This window comes from Canis lupus, chromosome 26 (genome assembly GCF_011100685.1).
Source record: "Canis lupus familiaris isolate Mischka breed German Shepherd chromosome 26, alternate assembly UU_Cfam_GSD_1.0, whole genome shotgun sequence".
In the NCBI taxonomy this organism is placed as follows: Eukaryota; Metazoa; Chordata; class Mammalia; order Carnivora; family Canidae; genus Canis; species Canis lupus.
The window spans coordinates 15,999,665-16,020,663 of NC_049247.1; the positions used below are offsets into that span (position 1 = coordinate 15,999,665).

The following is a 20,999-nucleotide window of genomic DNA, read 5'->3' on the forward strand; positions in this document are numbered from 1 at the left end:
AGATGATGTCCGGAGCGCAGGCTAGCCCGTTTGCAACTTAAAGGGCTTTCGCTCTCGCCTGCCCCGGGCCTCCTTTTATTTCGGACTTAGAGTGAGTCTGTGCGTGCGCCCGTCTGATGGTCTCTGGGTGTGTCCTTCAAAGAGCGCCTTTCCCTTGTTTCTGGGGCCGGCTGGCACCCTCTCCTCCCCGCCGCCTCCCCTCACTCCCTGGTTCCCTCCCTCCCTCCTGTGCGGAGGCTCTTGGCCCAGGTCCCTCGGCCCGGGCGGGTGCAAGCGGAGGACGCAGGAGAAGTGAGGTCACGTCTCCCTTGAGCCCCGCGCCGCCGGCTTTTCAGCGCCTCGCGGCGAGCGGGCTGCCAGAGCTCCGGCCCGCGCCGACCGTGCGCTCCTCCGCCTGCCTGCGCCGCCGGCCTCGCCCATGTCTCAGTACGAGCCCAGCTCGGACTTCAAGAGGGCTTTGGACAGCAGTCCGGAGGCCAACACCGAGGATGACAAGACCGAGGAAGACGTGCCCATGCCCAAGAACTACTTGTGGCTCGCCATCGTCTCGTGTTTTTGCCCCGCGTACCCCATCAACATCGTGGCTTTTGTCTTCTCCATCATGGTGAGTGAATTAGGGCCTAGAGTAGCCAGGGAGGGAAGACCTGGGAGGCGTTGCCGGCGCTGGGCACCCAGCGCGCTTTCCGCTGCTCCCTTACGCACTGCCCCGCGCACCCCGGGTTCTTGGTCCTTTCGCCTCCTCCTCACCTTTCTCGAGCTCTCAGAACTCTGCGGCTAACCACCTGCGCCGCCTCCGCGCTGCCTGCGGCGCGCAGAGCCCTGATCCAGCCCCTCCCCGGCCGGCCGGCTTTCCACCTCCTTCCAGCACCCAAGGTGCGCAGTGTTCAACACGAGCAGTTCTTCCGTGGACTCCCCAGCTTCTTTCCCCGCCTGCCTCCTCTGACATTTGTGGGCATTGGTCCGGTTCTTCTCCACCTGTTTTTCTAGAACCTCAAAGTGTGCTGCCTTTGGAGGCAAAAGCACGCCCCAATCTCTGAGTTCTACGGCCCCTTTCCTGCTGCGCGCGGGGCGTCCCCTCTCCGGCGCGTGAGCACTTTTACCATACAGTCTTTGCTGAGCCTGGGCGCCGCCTCGGCCCCATTCTGGGGGTCCCCAAGCGACTCCCGAAACCCTCTCCTTGACTCTGGTCCTATGGTTTCTTAAGCATCCCCTCTCCAGGGCAGCAACTTCTTTCTATGCCAGCTCGCTCGCCACGGCACTCTCCAGCACCCCTTTGGCCCCCTCTTTCCAGTGCGCTGGCTCGCTCTCCAGGCCTTTCTTGGGCGTCCCCTGTGCCCCTCTCACCAGCAATGAGTGCCCTTGCCTCTCTTTTACTCTTTTCTGCCCCAGCATGTCGTAGTTTTTCCCTGATTTACTGCGCGCGGACCCTATCTCCGCCGCTCTCGGCGATCCCCAAGGCTCCCCAAGGCTCAGCTCCGCCACTCCGTCCCGCGCCCAGGGCGCTCTCGGTGGTGCACTGGGGACACCGCGCGCCCTTTGCGCGTCCGCCTCCAGAACCGTGGCCTCTCTGGAGTAGAGGTTGCCGATGTTCCGGTCTCCCCTCCCGGAGCTTGGCTCTGCGGCCCCCTTCTGTCCCGGTAGGAACTCCCGGGCGAACCCCACCAGGAGGGCGGCGAGCGCCCGCGAGGCCTTCGCCTTATTGACTGGAGCAGCTGGCCCGTGGGGGGGGGGGGGGGGGGGGGGGGGGGGCGGCCGGGTGAGGTTCCGACCCGCACTGTCCGGGGACAACCCTTGCAGTGATCTTCCTCCCCGCGGGCCCACCCCGGGCAGCTAGGTGACCGAACTCCCCAGTCACAGCCAGAGAAAGCCTGATTCAGGTCAGGGAAGATCCAGTGTCTCCGCCCCCTTGCCCCATTCAAGTCCGCCCACACTGGCCCACGGATGGCATCATATTCGCTTCCTGGGTACACACAAAGACCTCAATTGCACACGCAACCCTGTTTGTCTGCTCTCAGCACCAACATTCAAGCGTGCCGCTGCTTACGTTCCCAGTGCTTGTGGTTCGGACCACAGATCGGCTGTATGATCTCTGGAAATCACTGCATATCTCTCAACTTCAGCCTTTTTTGTCTGTAAAATGTAAATAATCCTAGCCATAATTTCTTGAGGTCGTTGCATTAATGAGATGTTTGTAAAATGCTTGGAACAGTGTTCAGCATGATGTTATTATTAGATCTTTACTCAAATGTCACTTCCTGAGGCCTTCTGTGATCACTCTTCAAAATCAAAATCCCCACAAGCTCTATGCCCCCTTTCCTTGCTGTTTTCTGTCCAGAGCACTCCTCTCCATCTGATACATTGTTTCATTTATTATGCTTACCCTCTGTGTCCCCTCTTTAGGGTATAAGCCCTATGAGGGTAGGAGTATTTGTCTGTATTCTTTGTTGCTGTTATCTTCAGCACCTAGGAGAGAATCTGGCAGGTGGTAGATGCTCCACAAATACATGAAATGAACGCATGTATGAATGAATGAATGGTATCAATGGATCATGATATCTGCTTCACTCCTGCTGCCATTTCCCCCCATCCTGGAGCCAGGAAAACTGTGGTATCAGGTTCCTTAGGACCAGCCAGCCAGTTTCCTCTCTTCCTTCCTCACCAGAGATATCCGGTATTGGGTTTTCTGCAGCGAAACTGGGAAGGATGCTGCAGCCAAACTCTCCAGGCAGCAGCAGACATTCTGGCTGGAATTGGTGCCCACGCTCTATCCTGATTTATTAATGAATCAGCAGCCAGTTCACCCCTTTCCCAGTGCCAATTATAAAACTGCCTGCAAAGGCTTTTTCCTTCATTGATCTGAGATGAGCTAACACTCCAGCTGGTGGTGACAGGTTGGATACTAATGATGCCACTTGGTGTGTCCTGGGGGATAAGACTGGTACATGCTTTGAATGGAAACCTTTTTTTCTGACCCCCTCATCCCCATTTCCTCCTTCAAGACTTTTCCAGTAGTTTTCAGCAAGACACCACTCTCACGTCAGAACACAGACACTGGACTTGGAGAGGTGACTATGTGCAAGTTTCATATCTTCTTAAAGCCTTGGTTTCTTCATCTAGAAAATGGGAATGTGAAAATCGTTTTCGGTGGAGCAAATCTGTTATAAGGATGGAACAGGATAAAGCATGTCCAGCTCCCAGTATTGTGCTAGGTATGTGCAATAATTGTTGAGCAGATGGATAGGTTTGGAGCCTGGAAACAACATATGTCACATATGAAAACCAATAGAACATCAAATGAGTGAAATCCAAATTCTAAAGTTTCCCACACCCTCCTCATCACATAGCCTCTAAAATGCTTTCCCATTGAAACCATGCAGATCTGGGCTTTACAAATTTCATGATAAAGACTCCAAAATCCAAAGAATAAAGAAGAGGAATGGTGTGTAGCAAAAAGGAGGTGGATCAACTCTGCTAGCTGTGTGCTTTGCCTACGGTGTCTTGTGGGGTCTGTTTTTTTTTTTAAGTCTGACTTACCTATAATTTGTGGTAAAGTGAGGATTGGTACATGGCTTGTCGTATTGGAACTTCAGTGGATCAAGCATTGCCAGTCGCAGAAACATGGAAATCTTTGCTTCTCTGTGTATTGAAAGTGCACTTAACCTGTACTCAACTTTAGGGATACATATCTCAAGAACTTCTCCCCAGATTGGGCCTCTTCTAGCCCATATCACATATTCATGGGAATCTGAAAATGGCACCCCTTCTCCATGCAGATGCAGCCCTACACCAGGGCACATGGCTTAGAAAATAGAGCCTAGGCTGGCTTTCAAGCCTCATTCCCCCATGCTCCCATCCATCCTTGGTTATCTCTGTTTATTCCACCTGAAAGGAACTCCGTAATTTCCATACAGCTTTTGACTCCAGAGAAAGAATGTTCATTTTCCAGTGGCAGTTTGTCTCTTTTGATTAAGACCAGAAAATTCAATTAAGAACAAAAGCAATGACAAGAAAATATGTCACTGGAATAAATAATTGTTGTAGCCTAAAAGTAAATATTAATACTAAATTGGGATGCATACAAATAAACAAGAAAGACTTTTGGTTCAGCATGTAATATTGAATAAGACTTTTTCTCTACTCTCTTCTGAAACCACTGAAGACGACAGTAAGTGAAACTAAAAGTGTACAAACACCCAAGGACAAATTAGGAGAACAGGTAAAGAGATGAGAGAGGTGATAAAATCTTGGAACATGGAAAGCAGCTAGTTGAGCATTGACCAACTTTACACAGTAGATAGTACCGAAAACTGAATCCTGCAGAAGGAGCTGACAAGAATAAAATCCATTTACCCTGAGCAACTCTAGAAAGGCTCAGAAATTAGAGGTACCAACTGAAGATATCACTTTTGAAGGTAGAAGCAAAGAGTAGGGCTGAAGAATGGAGGAATCTTTGACAGTCCATTTAAGAAATCATAAAGAGGGATCCCTGGGTGGCTCAGAGGTTTAGCGCCTGCCTTAGGCCCAGGGTGTGATCCTGGAGACCCGGGATCAAGTCCCACATCAGGCAACCTGCATGGAGCCTGCTTCTCCCTCTGGCTGTGTCTCTGCCTCTCTCTCTCCCTATCATGAATAAATAAATAAAATCTTAAAAAAAAAAAAAAAAGAAATCACAAAGATCATCCACCAGCCCAGGCAGTAGGTACCTGACAGAAAATGGAAGATTTGCTCTCTGGTTAGATGAAACAGAATGGCTCTAGATACAAGGCACGGCTGAGGGTAAAGTTAAGGCATCATTGAATGAGAAAGTCTCTAGCCCCTGTCCCTACTTTGTACCTCTACCCTGGCATCCAAGCAAGAGATTGGAGAATTTTCTCACCAAAAGAAAAAAACCTACAGATACAAACATGTAGAAGTTCTCCAGAGAAATGATGAAAGCCCCACCTAATCATAAGTGGCTGCCCATCTGTTGACATGCCCCATCCTCATACGCAAAACTTCCAAGAAGTTTTTCAGTGTCTCACTTTCAATATGAACAATCAGACATTGGAGCAATTCTTCTGAATTAAGAGACCTGTGGTTTACAGAAGAAATGAAGTGTATGGAAATAAATAATGCAAAATCAGAAGAAAATTTAAGGATAGATGATGAACATCCTGAGGGAAATATGAAACTATGTGGTGTCCACAAAACAAGAACAAATTGGGAAAAAAATTAATTAGACAAGCAAAACAGAGGACTTGGGAATTAAAATTTGAGAGTAGATTAAAAAAAACAGTGGAAGGGCTAGAAGTCAAAGTTGAAGGAATCTCAAGGAAGTAATACAAAAATAAAAAAGATGGAAAATGTGGAAGTAACTCAAATATCCATCAACACATAAATAGATAAATAAAATATGGCATATACATACAATGGAATATTATTCAGCCTTTCAAAGAAAGGAAATTCTGATGCATGCTACAACATACCCTTGAAGACATTACGCTAAGTTAAAGAAGCTAGCCACAAAAGGACAAATATTGTAAGATTCCACTTATATGAAGTACCTGGAGTAGTCACATCCATAGAAAAAGGAGATAGTGTTTGTTAGCAGCTGGAGACAGAGGAATGTGGAGTTGTTTAATGGGTATAAAGTCTCAATTTGGGAAGATGGGAAAGTTCTGGAGATAGATGGTGGTAATAGTTGTACAACAATGTGAATGTACTTAATGTCACCAAACTGTATCCTTAAAAAATAGTTAATTTTACGTTACATATATTTTATCACAATAAAAAAATGAGGAAGGAAATTCCCCCCCCAAAAAAATGAAAGTCATCAAGAAAATATAAGAAAATTTGATAATCATTCCCAGAAATCCAATATTTAATCAGAAAGTTAAAAAAAAAGACAAATTCAAGAGAGGAAATTATCAATAAATAATACAGGAATAAAATGTCTAGAACTGAGTATCTGAGTTTCCAGATTGCAAGCATCCCTTGATACCCAATAAAATGAATGAAATTATATGGGTACCAAAGTACATCATGGTGAAATTTCAGGTATTTAAGGGTAAAATTTCTCTCCAATCCTACAAACTTGTAAGAAAAAAAAAAAACAAAACAAAACATGCCATGTATGCATTCATAATGGCTTTGGAATTCTTACCAGTAATGCTGAAAGTCAAACAGTGGAACAATGACTTCAAAATCCAAAAGGAAAATTATTTCCAACCTCGATTTAGACCCATCCAACCAGTCAAGGGAGAGAAAAGAATAAAGACATTTTCAGACATTCAAGATCCCTCCCCCAAAAACTCCAAACAACAATGCAACAAAAAATTACCTGCCATACATCTTTTCTCAGAAAGCTATGGGATGATGTGCTCCCCCAAAACAAAGCAGTAAACCAAGAAAGAGAAAGACTTAGGATCCAGCAAAAAGAGATCTAAACAGAAAAGCGACAAAGAGAAATCCTCAAAACAAGGCAATGGGTCTCAAAAACCCACAGAGGATGGAGTTGATAATGGATGGGTAGTCTAAAAGCCATTGTTAAAATCCCATTATCCGGTCATGGGTTGGCACAGTAAGCTATAACCCTGCCCTGCACCTGACCACACCTGCTCCAGAAGACAAAGGCTGTGGTCAAAAAGAAAGTAAATACCCACAGGATGAAAGACAAACCAAACTGATTGTTCTTTCCATCTGATCCAGGCTCCACTGGGGACTGCTCATCCATCAAAGCTATGTTTCAAGTGGCCTTCAATTAAGTTTAGAGGGAGAGTTTTTTGGGATTTTGCGTGTGTGTGTGTGTGTGTGTGTGTGTGTGTGTGTTTATGTGTGTGACCAAGGCAGAACTTGGAAATAATAGGCCTCAGTCCAGGCAGCTGACCCAGGAGATATAACACTGCTCACAAGTTGGAGCTCTAAATATTTGTAACTCACTGGGTCTCTCAATGTGACTTCTCTCAACCCTCTCTAGTTTTTTCCACATGATTTTCAGCTGAGAAAGGGGGTATTAATATTATGGACCCTTGTGATTTATTTCTTATGAATTCCTGCACATGAAGCTCTGAAGAGCATTAAAATGGTTCCAGATGATAAAGACCTTACCTGGAGTGTGTCACTGTTAGGAATTTCTGTTATACATACCCACAGCTTTTCTAAATATGCATGTCATCCAAACAGTCCCAGCTTTGTTGGCTAATATGTGGCAGAGGGTGGCCACTGACATCTGTTACTTGTGAATCTAGAATTTAAACTGCTGTCGGGGCACCTGGGTGGCTCAGTCAGTTAGGTATTTACCTTCAGCTTAGGTCATGATCCCAGGGTCCTGGGATCAAGACCTTGTCGGGCTCCCTGCTTGCTGGGGAGCCTGTTTCTCCCTCTTCCTTTACTGCCACTCCCTCTGCTTGTGATCTCTCTCTCCTTCTCTCAAATGAATAAATGAAATAAAATTAAAAAATAAACTGCTGTTGGAGTCCTTTTAGTCCTAGGTATGGACTGCATCTACTTCAAGATGTTAATCTGTGTGTTCCTATAAAAGGAAGTTTCAGGTTTCTATTTAAATTCCAGTTAGTTAAGGCACAGGTGTAGAATTTAGTGATTCAACACTTCCATACAACACCTGGGGCTCATCACAAGTGCCCTCCTTAATCCCCATCACCTATTTCACCCATCCCCCCAACCACCTCCCTCCTGGTAACTGCCAGTTTGTTCTCTATTGGTTTGCCTCTCTGAAAGAATATACATTTTCTTTTATTTATTTTTTTATTTTCTAAGAGAGAGAAAGAGAGAAAGCAAGTGTGCACAGCATGGGGTGAGGGGAAAAGGAAGAGGGAGAAAGAATCTTAAGCAGGCTCCATGCTCAGTGCCTGAGCACAGACAGAGCCCAAAACGGGCTGGATCTCATGACCCTGGTATCATAACCTGAGCCGAAATTGAGGTTCAGAAGCTTAAAGGACAGAGCCAGCCAGGTACCCCAGAAAATACATTTTAAATACAACTTTAGAGTCACCAAGGTGGCTCAGTGGTTGAGCATCTGCCTTTGGCTCAGGTCATGGGTCCTGGAGTCCTGGGACTGAGTCCTGCATTGGGCTCCCCTCGGGGAGCCTGCTTCTCCCTCTGCCTATGTCTCTACCTCTCTCTGTGTCTCTCACGAATAAATTAATAAAATCTTTAAAAAAAATACCATTTTACCTTACTGATAAAATGATATAATGGCTGTGTCATAATATGGGAAATATAGATAAAACAAGATTGGCTGCTAATAGTGAAGCTGGGCTATGGGAACATGTGGATTCATCATATCATTTTGTTGATTTTTTTCATGTTTAAAAAATTCCATTACAGTTTAAAAAAAAAGTCCCGCCAGAACCTGTCTCTCAAAGTCATCAAACACTGCCCAGGTAACAACAGCAGCTATTTAATGAGTTGGCAAAATGGGGCCATGGTTGAGGAGCAGTTTGCCATTAATTAATAAGCAAATTATTTCTCACTTATAATGTATGAATTTTAATGATGACTTTGGAGGAAACCTGCAAATAATCACCAAGGGGAGACCAGGTAGGAGGATTCACTTCCTAGAACAGTTCTTCACAAACTTTAACCACTTGAGGATCTTTTTAAATGCCAATTTCACACCAATTCAGCTGGAAAATCAGTGAGGCCTTTCTTGATTGCCCTCTCTTCCTCACCCTGGCTTGTGCCCATTATACTCTGAACAGATTTTCCTCACAGCACTTTTACTTCTTCACATCAAGTTGTGTGAACCACTTGATATGGCATTGTCGGCACCAACACCTAGTGCAATGCTGAGCATATGATCCATAAGTAACATATGTTTGATGAATGAATGAATGGCCACAGAGGCCCAGGTTTGTTCCTACCTTTATCTCTGAGGATTCCCCTCCCCTTCTCACCTGAGTTCTGGATTTCTGCCAAAACTCTTTTGAAAAATATCCAGGAGACCCAAGCTAATGCCATGGGTCTCTGAGAGATTGGTCAAGGCTTGGTTCATGATAATGACTTTCCTGGCTGCTCTGGAGCTCACCAACATCCTCACAACCCAACCCAATGGGTCCATGTTTGGAAATTGGTCTCTCTTCTCAACACACTAGACCATGGGATGACACTCTTCAGTTCAGAGCCACTCATCCAAAAATGTGATGCCTTCAGAGTGTGAACCTGAACATACATGAAAACCTAAGCCAGAGTTTCCAAAACGATGCTTCTCAGACAACTGGTTTTGCCCTATGTTAAAAAGTTAAAAAAAAAAAAAAGTTTTGCCAGAAAAGGGATGAGGAGGGGGTGATGAAATTAAGAGGTCAAATGCTGGGATCCCTGGGTGGCTCAGCAGTTTAGCGCCTGCCTTTGGCCCAGGGCATGATTATGGAGTCCTGGTATCGAGTCCTACATCGGGCTCCCTGCATGGAGCCTGCTTCTCCCTCTGCCTGTGTCTCTACCTCTTTCTCTCTCTCTGTCTCTCATGAATAAATAAATAAAATCTTTAAAAAAAAAAAAAAAGAAGAAGTCAAATGCTAAGGTAAGCAAAAGTAAACTGTTTCCTTTCCTTTGGGGTTTCTCAGAACCTTTGGCCAAACACTGTGCCTTGTGGCTCTTCAGTGGAACAATAACACAGAGAGCATTTACTAAGCATGTTCAGCCTTTGATCCTAAGGCTAATACACCACAAAGCACACTCTGGTTAATACTGTTCATAACGATCATGGTCCTCACTCTTAATGGATTGAGCCATGGTTGACATGGAAGTAAGGCCGGGTGCTCCATCCCTAACATTCTTGCCTTATAGACCAACCTTTCCCCACCTTTTTTCCAACAGAAGTATTTTTAATGGGTCTCCCTGGCCAAACTTTTGCTGCTGTTCTGCCTCCTTCATTCTCTTTTTCTATAGGTGAAATTCAGAAATTCATCTTTGTTTACTTTTTATAGTATATGTTCTATTCTGCCAAACTGAAGGAGACTTTCTATATTTAACTCCCTCTTCTGATAACTCCATTTGTTCTTTGTTCTGGACAATTCGGATAGTGTAGTATTACCATTATCAACATTGTCACCATCATCATCATCTTCTTCTCAAAGCACTTTCATATGGACACAATTTCACTTTTTCCTTGCAAAACCCCCAGCAAGGTATTCAGGAAAGTTGTTTGCCCCATTTATCCATGAGGAAGCGAGGCTCGGAAAGGTGACACTGAGCAATGTATAACATTGTTGAATCACTATATTGTACACCTGAAACTAATATAACACTGTATATTAATTATACTAGAATTTTTAAAAAATATATAAGAAAGGTGACACTTGTGGACAAAATCAAACACGATAGTGCTTGCCCCCATGCAGTTTACAGTCTAGCCTCTTGTAGGGTTATGATCAAGTGGCTATCCCTCAGCCTTTAATAGGAATACAGCTTCGATGTCCTGAAAGCTTTCCCTTTTAATAGACGTGCCCCAACAATAGAAGAAGCATCATGTAATACTCTCAATCAAGCCTGACAGAAGTCCTCTCTAGCTTTCTGGTTTTAATGATAGACTGGCAAAGGGACAGTTTTCACTTGTCCTTGAAGATATTTATGGAGAGAAACGACCCAGATGTATAAGGAGATAGATAAGCATGAATGAATGAATGAATGAATGAATGAATGAACGAATGAAGAGCAATAGCACAGAAACATGCCTTGTGATCTGCAAGCCCCATCTCTAAATTCTCAGAACTACATTTAGGAAGAGAAACTTAGGATCAAGCAAAACCTAAATGAAAAATCCCAGTCATCTGAAAACCCAGACACTACTTCCTGAGTGCCCACATATATCAAGCTATTTTGATGGAGCCTTGCCATCGAGGAGTTGGAGATCTAAGACAATGCTGATCTATATAAAAAGAGTTCTTACACCTGAACAAAAGTATCTAAGGCTATGTTCAGGCATCAGTGCAAGTCTAGATAAATATGTGAGTCTGTGTGTGAGAGAAAGAGACAGAGAGATCGAGACAGAAACAGAGAGGCAGAGAGAGATAACACATGTAGAGAGAGACAGAGAGAGAGAGAGATAACCTCACTTCCCACTGGCCAAATATATCCTAGAGATAGGAATAATGAAGAGGAGGATGGCTTTGAAAGAGAGAAGAGTGTTTTGTGTTTTGTTTTGTTTTTTTAAAGAGAGAGCATGAATAGGGAGCAGGGGCAAAGAAAGAGGGAGAAGCAGACTTCCCACTGAGCAGGGAGCCTGACGTGGGGCTCGAGCCCAGGACCCTGAGATCATGACCTGAGCCAAAGGCAGACACTTAACTGACTGAGCCACCCAGGTGCCTCAAGAGAAGAGGTGTCTTAAGGAAAAGGCAACAGGTTCTAGAATTAGGATTTCAGGGGATCCCTGGGTGGCTCAGCGGTTTGGCACCTGCCTTTGGCCCAGGGCGTGATCCTGGAGTCCTGGGATCGAGTCCCACGTCGGGCTCCTGGCATGGAGCCTGCTTCTCCCTCCTCCTGTGTCTCTGCCTCTCTCTCTCTCTCTGTAATTGCAACTCAGTACATCAAACAATAGCAAACAAAAACTCAAAATACCATACTGTTTTCCATAGCAAAGCCTGCTTTTTGTGTTCTCTCAACCACACTGAGGGCACCTGATCCTCCTGAGGTACGTTCATCATGCTTTTGAAGGACATGTGGCTCATAATATCTCCTTGAGCAACACTATCTCCTAGGTTATCTACCCACAAAAAGAAATGGACTCTGAAGAAAATGTTCCAATATTTCAACATCCCATGAGCCCCTAAAAAAGTCCCTTCGACACTGGTGCTTGATTGTGACCAAGTCCAAAACCCATTTTCAACCAGAAGGAAAACAGAAGAGGCAGGAGGTGGGCATGGCAAATAGACATCTGTATGGCCAAAGACAGAGAAAGCCTGGGTCACCAGCCTTTTCTTCCAATTATGGCACCCATGGCCTCTACTACCATGGTAGGAAGCTAGTTGGGGGGCACTTAGCTTTGAGCTTCAAAGAGAAAGGCCGAGAAAAGGAATTCAGATAAGGGAAGAAAGTGTTAAGCCAACACAAAAAAACATCACTTGAGTATGCCTGGTTCCCTCAAAGAAGATGCCACAGCACTTGGGAAACCATTGGCCGCTTTTCAAGGGTAGGAAGTAAGGAGGGGGGTTCTCACATTCATTCACTCATTCAACAATTTTTGAACACTTACTATGTGTCAGACAATATGGTAACCCTTTATATCGCTGACATTTGGGGCATTTGTGAGCTGGCTGGTTCTCTAACTAGAAGAGTCCTACATGTTGGATCAGTGAATTAACCTCTCTTCTTCCCCTCAAGATTTCTGAACTGGTTAAGAAATAAGACACAGGGGGGCAGCCCTGGTGGCTCAGTGGTTTAGTGCCACCTTCAGCCCAGGGCATGATCCTGGAGATCCTGGGAGATCCCTGGAGATCCCTCCCTGCATGGAGCCTGCTTCTCCCTCTGCCTGTGTCTCTGCCTCTCTCTCTCTCTCTCTCTCTCTCTCTCTCTCTCTCTCTCTGTGTGTCTCTCATGAATAAATAAATAAAATCCTTAAAAAGAAAGAAAGAAAGAAAGAAAGAAAGAAAGAAAGAAAGAAAGAAAGAGAAAGAAAGAAAGAAAGAAAGAAAGAAAGAAAGAAAGAAAGAAAGAAAGAAAGAAAGACAGAAGACACAGGAAACAAACAGATCACCTGTTTGTTTCCACAACCAAAGGGATCCACTCTGCCCCCAAACTAGGTAGACTTTCCCAATGCTTCGTGGGCAGCACAGGACAACTACAGCCTTCCCCTGCTTGTTGAATGAGACAGTCAAGGTTTTGGCTCTCTAGAAACTTGTCTTAGTGGGAGAAGACAGACCATCCACAGGTTAGCACATAAACAAGATCATTTCAAAGAGTGGTAGGTGCTGTGAAGAAAATAAACAGGGGAAGTATGAGAAAGAAGGACTACTGGGGGCAGGTGGTAGAGAAGAGATTCTACTTTAGAAAGGATGGTTGGCAAAGGCTGAAGGATGAAAACAAGCTAGTCATGGGAAGATCTGGCCAGAGCCAGGAAATGCAAAGCCCCTGGGGTAGACTAAGTATAGTGTAATCCAGGGACACATAGGATGATTTTTTTTTTTTAAAGTTAGATTTGCTATGCACCCCTCAGCATGAATGTTCTGGTTTTCTTGTTTTGTGTACACTCCAGGGTCTGGCTTTATTTTTTATTTTTTATTTTTATTTTTTTTAAAGATTTTATTTATTTAGTCATAGACAAAGAGAGAGAGAGGCAGAGACATCTACTTAAAATGGACCTAACTCCCCCAGGAAGGAATCCCAGAATAGGCCACAAAATAGAGAGCTAGGGCTTCTGTTATCCAGTGGGGTATCACACAAGAGTTCTTCACAGATCATTACTTTGTCCTGGCCCCAAGCCAAACAGCTCCCACATTTAGGACCAATTCTTGTTTTACTTTTACTTCAACCTTCATTCCAAACTAGAACAATCACTCAGAACTGATTTGGTCACTGAAGAAGCAATATCCATTTTTACCTGGGTCCCAGTGACCTGTGAGTGCAAATATAACTGACATTAATAAATAGTAGCCCAGTTCTTGGCCCTCCCTGCTAAGTCAACTCCTGTAAAATTCCTCTCTATATTTCTAAGATGTGTTTCCCATGCACTAATACAAAGCCATAATGCACTATTAACACCCGCAGGGCCTGGCTGTTGCTTCTAGTGGACACTGGGGTAACCGTCAAATATCCCCGGGGCTGCTTCTAAGCCCTGGCATCATCTCTTGCCTGATACTGTCAACTTCTCTGGCCTCGGCCATTGATCTACTGGAGTCCTCAAGGTGTGTCACCAGGCCTTGCTTCTTTAAAAAAAAAAAAGTATACAACTCAAGTGATTGTTAGTATACTCACAAGGTTGTGCCATCATTACCAGTATTTAATTTCCATCACCCTAGAAAGAAATTCCATACCCATTAGTAATCATTTGCCATGCCTCTTTTCCCCAGCCCCTGGCAATCACTTATCTACTTTCTGTATCTATGGATTTGCCTATTCTAGACATTTCATATAAATGGAATCATACATTATATGATCTTTTTTATGTCTAGCTTCTTTCACTTAGCATAATGTTTTCAAGGTTCATCCATGTTCACGCATGGGTCAGTACCTCTTTTTTAAAGCTAAATAATATTCCATCATATGAAAAGACCACATTTTATTTTTCCATTCACTTGTTGAGCATTTGGGTTGATTCCATTTTTTGGCTGTCATCAGTAATGCTCTATGAACGTTCAGAGACAAGTTCTTGTGTGTTTATATTTTCGCTTTTCTTGGGTATATGCTTAGGAGTGGAATTGCTGAGTCACACTGTAACTCTGTGTTAACTTTTTTAGTAACTGCCAGACTGTTTCCAAAGCAGGTATACTGTTTTACAGTTTTATGCAGGGTTCCTGTGTTTCCACTTCCTCAATGAAACTTGTCTTTTTTTTTTTTTAAATATTCTTTAAAGATTCTTTTAAAGATTCTTATTTTGGAAAGAAAGAGTGTGTGCAAGCAGGGGAGAGGGGCAGAAAAAATGAGAGGGAGAGGGACAAGCAGACTTCCCGCTGAGCGCAGAGCCTGATGGGGGGCTCACCCCAGGACCCTGAGATCATGACTTGAGCCAAAATCGAGAGTCTGATGCTTAACCAACTAAGCCCCCCAGGCATCCCTTATCTGTCTTTTCTATTCTAGCCATCTTAGTGGGGATCTTGTGGTTTAAATTTGCAACTCCTTCATGACTAATGATATTGAGCATCTTCTCATGTGCTTATTGGCCACTTGTATATCTTGTTTGGAGAAATGTGTATTCAGATCCTTTGTCATTTATATTGAGTTGTTTGTCTTTTTGTTGTTGAGCTGTAAGATATCTATATATTCTAGATATAAGTCCCTTATATGATATGTAATCAGCAAATACTGTCTCCTCTGTAGTAGGCTTTCTGGCCCTTGTTTCTTTCACTTGCTTTGTGACCCTTGTTGAGGGGTCTATGTGTTGCAGAGTTTCCAATGAAACAACTCTTTTTTTTTTTTTTTTTTTTTTGCTTGTAGCCTCTCTTCCTTCAGCCCCTAATAAGAACTGGCAACAGAGTCAAAGGCAGATACTGATGGTTCAGACTCTGCACTCAACTCAAGTTTGAATCCCAGCCCCACCCCTTCACCTAACTTCTCTGAGACTTGGTTTTCCCTCCTATACAATGGGAACTTTAGTGCAGATCTCTCTGCATTGTTTTCAAGATTAAGTGAGGTAATGCTGGGCCCTTCATGTGCATTACCTCAATTAAGCCTCACAAACTGCCTGTGCTGTAGACATTATTACCCTCATTTCACAAATGAGGAAAACAGACTCATAGCCATCCCTACAAGGCCACATTTTTCTTTGAGGCCAGCTACTATCATATTAAAGATCCAAATGTCTATTGCATAATACTGTCTGTAATAAAATGAGTCATTGCACAATTCCCATACACATAGACAAGTATTGGGGTGGTGGGTTCCATTTAAGTGAAAAACTGTTGGTGACTCTGGCTTATGAAGTTAAAGTGGCTGAAATTCCTTCCTGAGCTCTTGACCTCAAGCCAAAAATTCCTTATTCTGGTCATCCACATGGCAAACCCGTGTCTGCCATTCTAAGGCAAAAGCCCATCCTTCAGAACTCTGACAAAGAAGTTAGATGACTAGGTTTACTCTTTGTTCTGCCAGTAGAAAAAGGACTGGTCACCTTGGTAGGAAAACTAAGTTGGCCAACTGCTTCATTTCAGTGTTTATTTGCATTGCTTGTGTTATTGGTTTGCTTTTCCATCAATTCAACGTCATCTAAAGGAACTAAAGGGAGACTAAGTGAATCAGACCCTCCATCAGGCCCTGGAAAGAGGGTAATGAGTAAAAAGAGACATGGTGCCCACCTTCATGGAGTCACAGTCAGGTCATGGAGTCAAACACTCAGTGAGTCAGTAAGCAACAGAATAAAATAACTGAGTTGCATCAAGAGGATGCCATGAAGGAAACAGCCCAAGACTGAATCAGCACATAGGTCAGGGGATTGACTGAAGATGGGGTGACCTGAGAAAGTAGACATGAAAGCTGAGACCGGAAGAATGACCAGGCACCGGTCACATAAGACATCAAGAGAGGAAGGCTCCCAGCAAAGGAAATGACCAAGACAAAGACCAGGGGGCCAAAAAGAGGGAAGGAGGGAGCCGGAAAGAAGGCTCCAAATGAGGCTGGAGAGGCAGGCAGAGGTCAGACCCTGCAGGGCTTGAAAGGCCACAATTAAGAACATGGGTCTCTTTCTAAGGGCAATGGGGAGCCAAGGACAGGTTTCCAGCCAAGGCCACTCAGGGCTCCCATCCCATCCCCTCCCCTCATACAAGTGACTTATGCTCTCTGATGGCATTATCAGACATCACGAGCTTTCCAGAAAAGCTTGACACTGTGGTATCCCTGGCTGCTAAGGCTTTACTTGACACTGTGGTGTCACTGGCTGCTAAGGCTTTACTGCTTACCTGTCCTAGGTAACAGAAATGTGCCTTCTACGCCCTACACAGCGGGAAGAGGACTTTTAGTTCTTACCCAGGTCTTTTTTTTTTCTTAACAATAGATGTAATCCTAAGGAAGGGCAACTGAGCAAGGGCAATGTGGAGCATACCAAAATATATTTAATAGCTCATTTGTTTTCATATTCATCAATCAGCATATGGCATAATAATAATATTGATGTAATAGCTACTGGCGCTATTTTGCAAACGCTGCTCAAAGCACTTTACGCGTATTAACTCATTTAATCTATAATGACCAGGAAACCAAAATATAAAACAACAACAGCAACAACAACTGACAATGTCTTCCATTGTTATTATTTTGTGTTTAGGGGCTAATTTTGTTTGCGGGTGAATGTGGGATTTCTGAGCACATTTGGTGGTAGACAAGAACAAAGAAAATGCACAACTTTCCGACAGGAAGATCAATAGCACAGATTAGAGACATGTTTGCCCTATTTTTAATATCAGTGGCCAAGTATTTATGAAACTGGGTTATCAACACTGTATTAAAGCTAGCTCTTAGGTTCTTGTGGACATAATGACGGAGTTATCGCTAAGAGCTTTGTCAATCAACTTATTATCATTTGCTAGCATTTGTAGCCCCCTTAAAAAGTTGCCTTTGAAAGCAGACACATTATTTGCTTCCCTGTACCTGAGTCTCGGGTTTTCTCACTGGATACAATTTTATACCACATGAGAGTCATGGTAAAGATTCAGTTATATGATGGTGTGAATGGTTATTCCAGGACCTGGCATAGAATAGGTACCTCATGAATATTAACTATTATTTTGCCATAATTCATTATAATTATAACTAACATAGCTCCTGCTTTACCTCCAGCCTCTTCTCATCTCTCTCTCTCTCTCTCTCTCCCCTCTTCCTTCTTCACTCCTACATTTCCTCCTCAGTTTTCTTAAGTACCTTCAATAAGAAAATTATTTCCTATCCCCAGACCTTTGCACATGCTGTTTTTCCCTCCAGCCTTCCTCTTCCTCCCCTCCCCCACTCTTTGCAGGTCTGGTGCCTTCTCCTCACGTGTCAGTCTACCTGCCCCCATCTCAGTGAGAGTTCTCTCCCTGTACCCCATTTTTCTTGCCTTAATAATTTTTTCTGTAATCATCTTGTTTATTAGCATGTTTTTTTAATTTTCAGTCTTCACCAGAATGTAAGCTCCATGATGTTGGGGAGCATTGTCTGGTGCATAGTTGGTGCTCAACAAATAATTTTTGGATGGATGGATGGATGGATGGATGGATGGATGTCCATCTAGGACGATAGCTCTTGCCTCTTCTTAAAATAAACTAGGAAGCTTACAAAAATGTACTAATGCTGGAATCCCAGCGCCAGAGATCTTGATTTGACTGCTCTTGGAGGGGGCTTGGGTATAGGAATTTGTAAAGTCCCTCCAGCTAATTCTAAGGTCAGCTGGGGCTGGGAACCACCAACATAGGGGAACATAAAAAGTATAACTTGGAAGAGTTGCATCTCAGTCCTGCACCTGGTAGCCACTCCTCAGGTGATGCTGTATTATCTGGTATCGTGTGGGATGTGACAAGAGTTCTGCTCTAAGACCAGAAGGAAAGGACAAAGTACTTTCCATATTTTTCTGGCTTAGGAAAGTGGTGCAGCTTTACCATTTGATGTACAGTGTCACAGATTTCTAGAACATTGGATCCCCTGGTATTCAACTCCAGTTAGCAACGTTTATGGAATTATACTGAGTCTCTCCTTCTTAGAAATGTGGATGCTGGGAGATTTCTGTACCTCTGACATGAAGCAAGGAGTCCTGGCTGCATAGCCTCATGACACACAGTCGTGCTGCTCCCTGCTGCAGGTTGGGCTTAACTTTTTTTTTTTTTAAGGTTCAGCATAGAAACAGTCACCCTCATTTCTGGTTCCTGACCAACTTTCCTTCTGCGGGTATTTGAGTATCATATGTCCATCCAGGGAGGAGATGTATAAATAAGCTTGAAATAACTTGATGCAGTGACCATGACATCATTAGTATTCACTACAGGAGAAAGGAACTTGCTCAATTTCTGTCAAACTGTGACCTTTGCTGGCTCAAAACCAGGTGACCAAGACCTGGATGCTCTCCTTAAGTTTTGTAATGACTCTAACATTTTGCTGGCATAAGCCAAGCTTGGAGAAAAGAGAAAAGGCACTCCTAGGGATTTGTTTGAGTGCCTTACAAAATGTGTGATAAGGCCTCATTTGTGCTATATACTGAGAAAGGTTCATTTGCCTCACAGAGGAAAAGAAAAACTAGAAGGAAATTAAAGGTCCTTCTTTTTATCACACTTTGCATAGTGCATATCACACTTAGCACCTTAAAATAAGGGTCATTGGGTTGGGAAGAGGAATACAGCTCAGAAAGGAACTCTAGGCAATATTCAAGCACCACGTACATGATGAGTTAGAAGACAGTAAACACAGACACAGGGGAAGGATGTAACACAGGAGGATTTCTGTGTGTGTGGACACTCCAATCTACATGAGACAAAATTTCATAGAACTATACATATACCAAAAAAAGAAAAAGAGTATATGTAAAAACTGGTGAAATAAGAATAAGATCTATACCCAAGTTAATAGTGTCATACCAATGATACTATTTCCTAGTTTTGACAAAGTACTATGGTTATGTAAAAGATCATCGGGGAACACTTTGTGAAGTGTTCATGAGAATTTTTGGTACTATCTATAGTTTGAAACTTCTCATGAACCTCAATCTGTATCAAAATAGAAGTTATACTTGGGGCAAAAAATGGATGGGGAGAAACTAGGAGAAAATTTTGTAATATATGTAACGGATTAAGGTATATTATCTACTACGCTATTCAGTAGTTGCCACTACCTATATGTGGCTATAGAGTATTTGAAATGTGGGTAGTACCACAGGTTTTAATATTATTTTGGACACATTGGGTTAAATCAAATTTATATTATTAATTTCTTCTATTTATTTTTACTTTTTTAATGGGCTACTGGAAAATTTAAAATTATATATGTGGCTTCTGTCATATTTCTCTTGCAACAGTGGTGATCTATAATACATTAAAAGTTCTCACAAATTAATAAGAAAAAGGACAAACTGATAGAAAACTGGACAAAGAATATAAATACAAAATTCATCAAGAAGAAATATAGTTGACAAATAAACATTTATCCATATAACAAATATTTATTGATTTCCTGTTTCAGGTACTATATTGGTCATCAGAGAGAGTTTTAAATTCATTCTTCTTAGAAAGTTTCTCTAAGAAGGTGGACATCTGAGCAGAGGGCCAAAGAACATAAAAATAGCTCAATCTCACCATTGAATCAAAGAAATGTCATTCTGAGATTCTTTGACACCTATCAGAATGGCAAAAAAAAATAGATTGATAATACACAGTTTTGGCAAGGATATGGGGAAAACAGCACTAAAATACTTTTAGCAGCAGTGTAAATCTGTCTAGCTTTTTTGCAGGGCAATTTGTCTCTCTAAATGTAACCACATCTACCTTTCAATTACTTGATTGAGCAGTTCCACTCCTAGGAATCCATCCTAAGGAGAGGCTTAACCATGTACAAAAATATATGAATAAGGATGTCTACTGAAGCATATTATGTAATTGCAACAAACTTTAAATGACTGAAATGTCCTGTTGAGGTGCAGCCATGGATGTGACTACTACTAAGCCACTAAAAAGAATAAGACAACTATGCTCACAACTTTTCTGTAAGTTTGAAGCTATATGAAAACAAAAAGTTACCTAAAAAACAAAAACAAGCATCATGACAATCTACGATTTCCCCCCAAGGATGCAAAGATAATGCAACATTAGGAACTCTATATTTTAAATAACTCATTATTTTAAATCCTGCCTGGAGGGAAAAAAACAAGAATGAGACAGACCTAGAAACACTAGCTTGAAAAGGTGCACACTCTGTATTAGTGGAAAAATGCAAGTTGCAGAATAGGTATAATACTATCCATATTTTTTAAATAAAAGAAAACAAACAAAAATCTCTAAGTGTGTATATGCATGTGTGTATAAACACATACACTTTACATATAGTATTAAAATTAATTTCGCCTATTTTTTTATTTTTTTAATGTGGCAACTAGAAAATTTAAAATCACATACATGCCTCCCATTATATTTCTATTGCATAATGCTGATCTATAATATACAAAAAGTTCCCACAAATCAATATGAAAAAGACAAATAGAAAACTGGACAAAGGAAATAAGTACATCAAGAAGAACTACACTTAACCAATAAACATCACGTGTATACATACGTACCTTACAAAACTAGCTATGTGACTGAGCACTTTAACTTCTCTGTGCTTCAATATTCCCATCAGGAATATGGAAACAATAAAGCATCTATCTCATAGGCTTGTTATAAGGGCTAATAAAGTAATCCTTGAAA

General features: G+C 42.7%; 1 protein-coding gene across 2 annotated transcripts in view; it reads left to right on the top strand.

Annotated features, from left to right (window-relative positions):
• Window positions 1–322: 322 nt before the first annotated feature.
• The window catches only part of TMEM233 (transmembrane protein 233), a 35,339-nt gene continuing 14,662 nt past the window's right edge, over window positions 323–20,999 (top strand). The window contains exon 1 of one of the 2 annotated variants that reach the window (XM_038575275.1): window positions 323–604. In XM_038575275.1, the coding sequence (XP_038431203.1) occupies window positions 419–604 (186 nt within the window). In that variant the 5' untranslated portion in view covers window positions 323–418. The remainder of the gene's footprint in view (window positions 605–20,999) is intronic. The other variant, XM_038575276.1, reaches the window with a different exon arrangement.